General features: G+C 35.5%; 1 protein-coding gene across 1 annotated transcript in view; it reads right to left on the bottom strand.

The window, feature by feature from the left end:
- Positions 1-565: 565 nt before the first annotated feature.
- Positions 566-2,403, bottom strand: part of LOC106101817 (synaptic vesicle glycoprotein 2C-like) — a 5,132-nt gene continuing 3,294 nt past the window's right edge. Inside the window, exons 6-9 of the mRNA XM_013281155.1 lie at positions 1,912-2,032; positions 1,404-1,571; positions 975-1,067; positions 566-894 (exon numbers count right to left, since the gene is read on the bottom strand). Coding sequence (XP_013136609.1) covers positions 574-894; positions 975-1,067; positions 1,404-1,571; positions 1,912-2,032 — 703 coding nt within the window. The 3' untranslated portion in view covers positions 566-573. The remainder of the gene's footprint in view (positions 895-974; positions 1,068-1,403; positions 1,572-1,911; positions 2,033-2,403) is intronic.

Below are 2,403 nucleotides of genomic sequence, written 5' to 3'. Positions count from 1 at the left end.
CCCCTCATTAGGACATAATGAATTCCCCTTCAAAAGGTCATTTAGGAGTGAAGTGTAGTGAATCCCCTCTCATTAGGTCATTTAGGAGTGAAGTGTAATGAATCCCCCCTCATTAGGTCATTTAGGAGTGAAGTGTAATGAATACCCCCTTAATAGGTCATTTGGGTAAGAAGTGTAATTAATACCCCTCATTAGGTCATTTAAGTAAGAAGTGTAATGAATCCCCCCATTAGGTCATTTGAGAGGGAAGTTTTAACTATGCCTTAGTACGATTTGGAAGAAACCATAGAATCAATAAGTTCTATTACTGTAGATTTTAGTTATCTTGTCGGCTTATGACTTTACGCAAATTGCTGCTCAGAATGTTTTTAAGTACAACAGGGCGTAGAATAAGAGAAAGGCGTAATACGCCGATGACCTTGAGACGCCAAGATATTTGAAAATAACCGTATATTATTCATACAAAACAATTTGTCCACGAGTGTCAAATGTTTAATTATCGACTTTAAATAATATTTATAAAAACTATTCCATATCAAATGAAAGTGCTTTATCTACTATTAAATCATAACTTTAAAAAAAGTTACCTTTACAATTAGGTAAGGATACATACCTGCTATTAATAAACACGGAGTCCTCAAACATTGTATAGGAAGACATGATATTGGAGAAGGACACATTAGTGAATGTGCAGTTCTGGAAGGTGACGTGCGACACGACCATGTCCCTGAAGCTGCAGTCGCGGAACGCCGCGCCCACGAACTGCACGTTCTCTAACGTCTCGTTGTAGTGTTCGTTAACAAACGATTCGTTAGTTATCCAACGTTTAGCTGCCTCAAACTGCGCCTTCTCCGCAGACACGACTGTTGCTGGCACGTATGACGACAAGTAATACTGAAAATTTTATTTTTTATTAAAAAAAATATAAAAATATTTATTTTTAGTGTTGCAGGTAGATGACATATTTTTTTTACCTGTATAGCCATACTGAAGAGTAAAATCCCTCCTAAAGAGATTGTAGTGCTTCTGTAGGTGCTCGAGAAGAGTTGGAAAAATGCTTGCCAGAACTGAAAAAAAATTACCATTTGTAGTTCATGTAATATAATATTTTCGATAAGATTAAAACTAATGCGGAAAATTTCACTTACTTAGCTAACAAAAACACGACCATATCAACATTAAATCTTTACTTTGAATGTCTCTTTAACTATAAAACGGTACCAAAGATACAAATATAAAAGTCAATTTCCATAGTTATTTATAAGGAGAGTGCAACATTCCGAAACATATTTTAAATTGTTCATAATACAAAGCCAAATTTTGTAAAAAAACATTTGGTGCAGTAAAAAATATTTTTTAATTTCTAAAAGTGTATCACCGACAAAAGCGGCGATTGTACTTACCATTTTGACACTATGTCGCACGTGGTGCAGCGCGGGCGGGCGCCGCTTGCCGGGCAGCGCCAGCTCGCCCAGCCGGTACTCCGCGTCGCCCGCCGCCGCGCCCGCGCCCGCCCCCGCCTCCGCCGCTGCCTTGCCGCACACGCGGAACTGGTTGCTGCTGTGAATGCTCTGCGCAACATATTATACGGACAACGTTACTGATAGTACTTCCTCTTTTGTCTTTAGCATTTATGGGTAATAATTTCTTTTCTTTCTTTTTATTGTGGCATTATTACTGTAATCCAATCCAAAAGAATAGAATAAAATAGATTACAAGTTTATAAGTTAATTATATTATTAAATAGTGAAATAATTAACTTAAAAATAATCAATTAATTATCAATTAATTATTTAGTTTTAGCAGGTAAAACTTTCAATTTATTATTGATTTTGGTTAAAATGCAAGTTGAACCCGTAACCTATTAACCCTAATTAATAGGTCATAAGTATTTTTAGGAAAAAAATGTACCTGATAAACAATCATAGCATCAACTTCTCTGCCGACGTCGAGTAAGTAGCGAGGCGACTCCTGCGTCCAGATCAAACTCACTAAGGACGCCAGTATCGGCAACGTGCATAATAGAAGATATCTGGAAATAACATGATTATATTTATAAATATGTTTTTATTTAAACATAATCTTACAAATTGGGCTCACAAAAAAATCTAAATTTAAACATATTGTTAATGTTATTAATAATGCGCTTTCTTTCTATTTGAATTCATGAAACAATATATATTATATACCATTTTCCTGGCCAGTTTTTAGAACAACGTAGCTTTTTCGAGGCATACTCAATACAAAAATCTTTACATTAATAAACAAATAAGACTTAAATATACCAACAATAAAAAAAACTACAAACAATTGTTACCGAAAAAAAAAAAAAATTGGAGATAAGTGTGTACTCGTGTGTAAAGGCCCACTGATTAACCAATAGCAAGCGAGCGGGCACCCGCG

The sequence above is a fragment of the Papilio polytes genome, unplaced genomic scaffold (assembly GCF_000836215.1).
Source record: "Papilio polytes unplaced genomic scaffold, Ppol_1.0 DF823935.1, whole genome shotgun sequence".
NCBI lineage: Eukaryota > Metazoa > Arthropoda > Insecta > Lepidoptera > Papilionidae > Papilio > Papilio polytes.
This window is presented reverse-complemented; position numbering and strand designations above follow the sequence as displayed.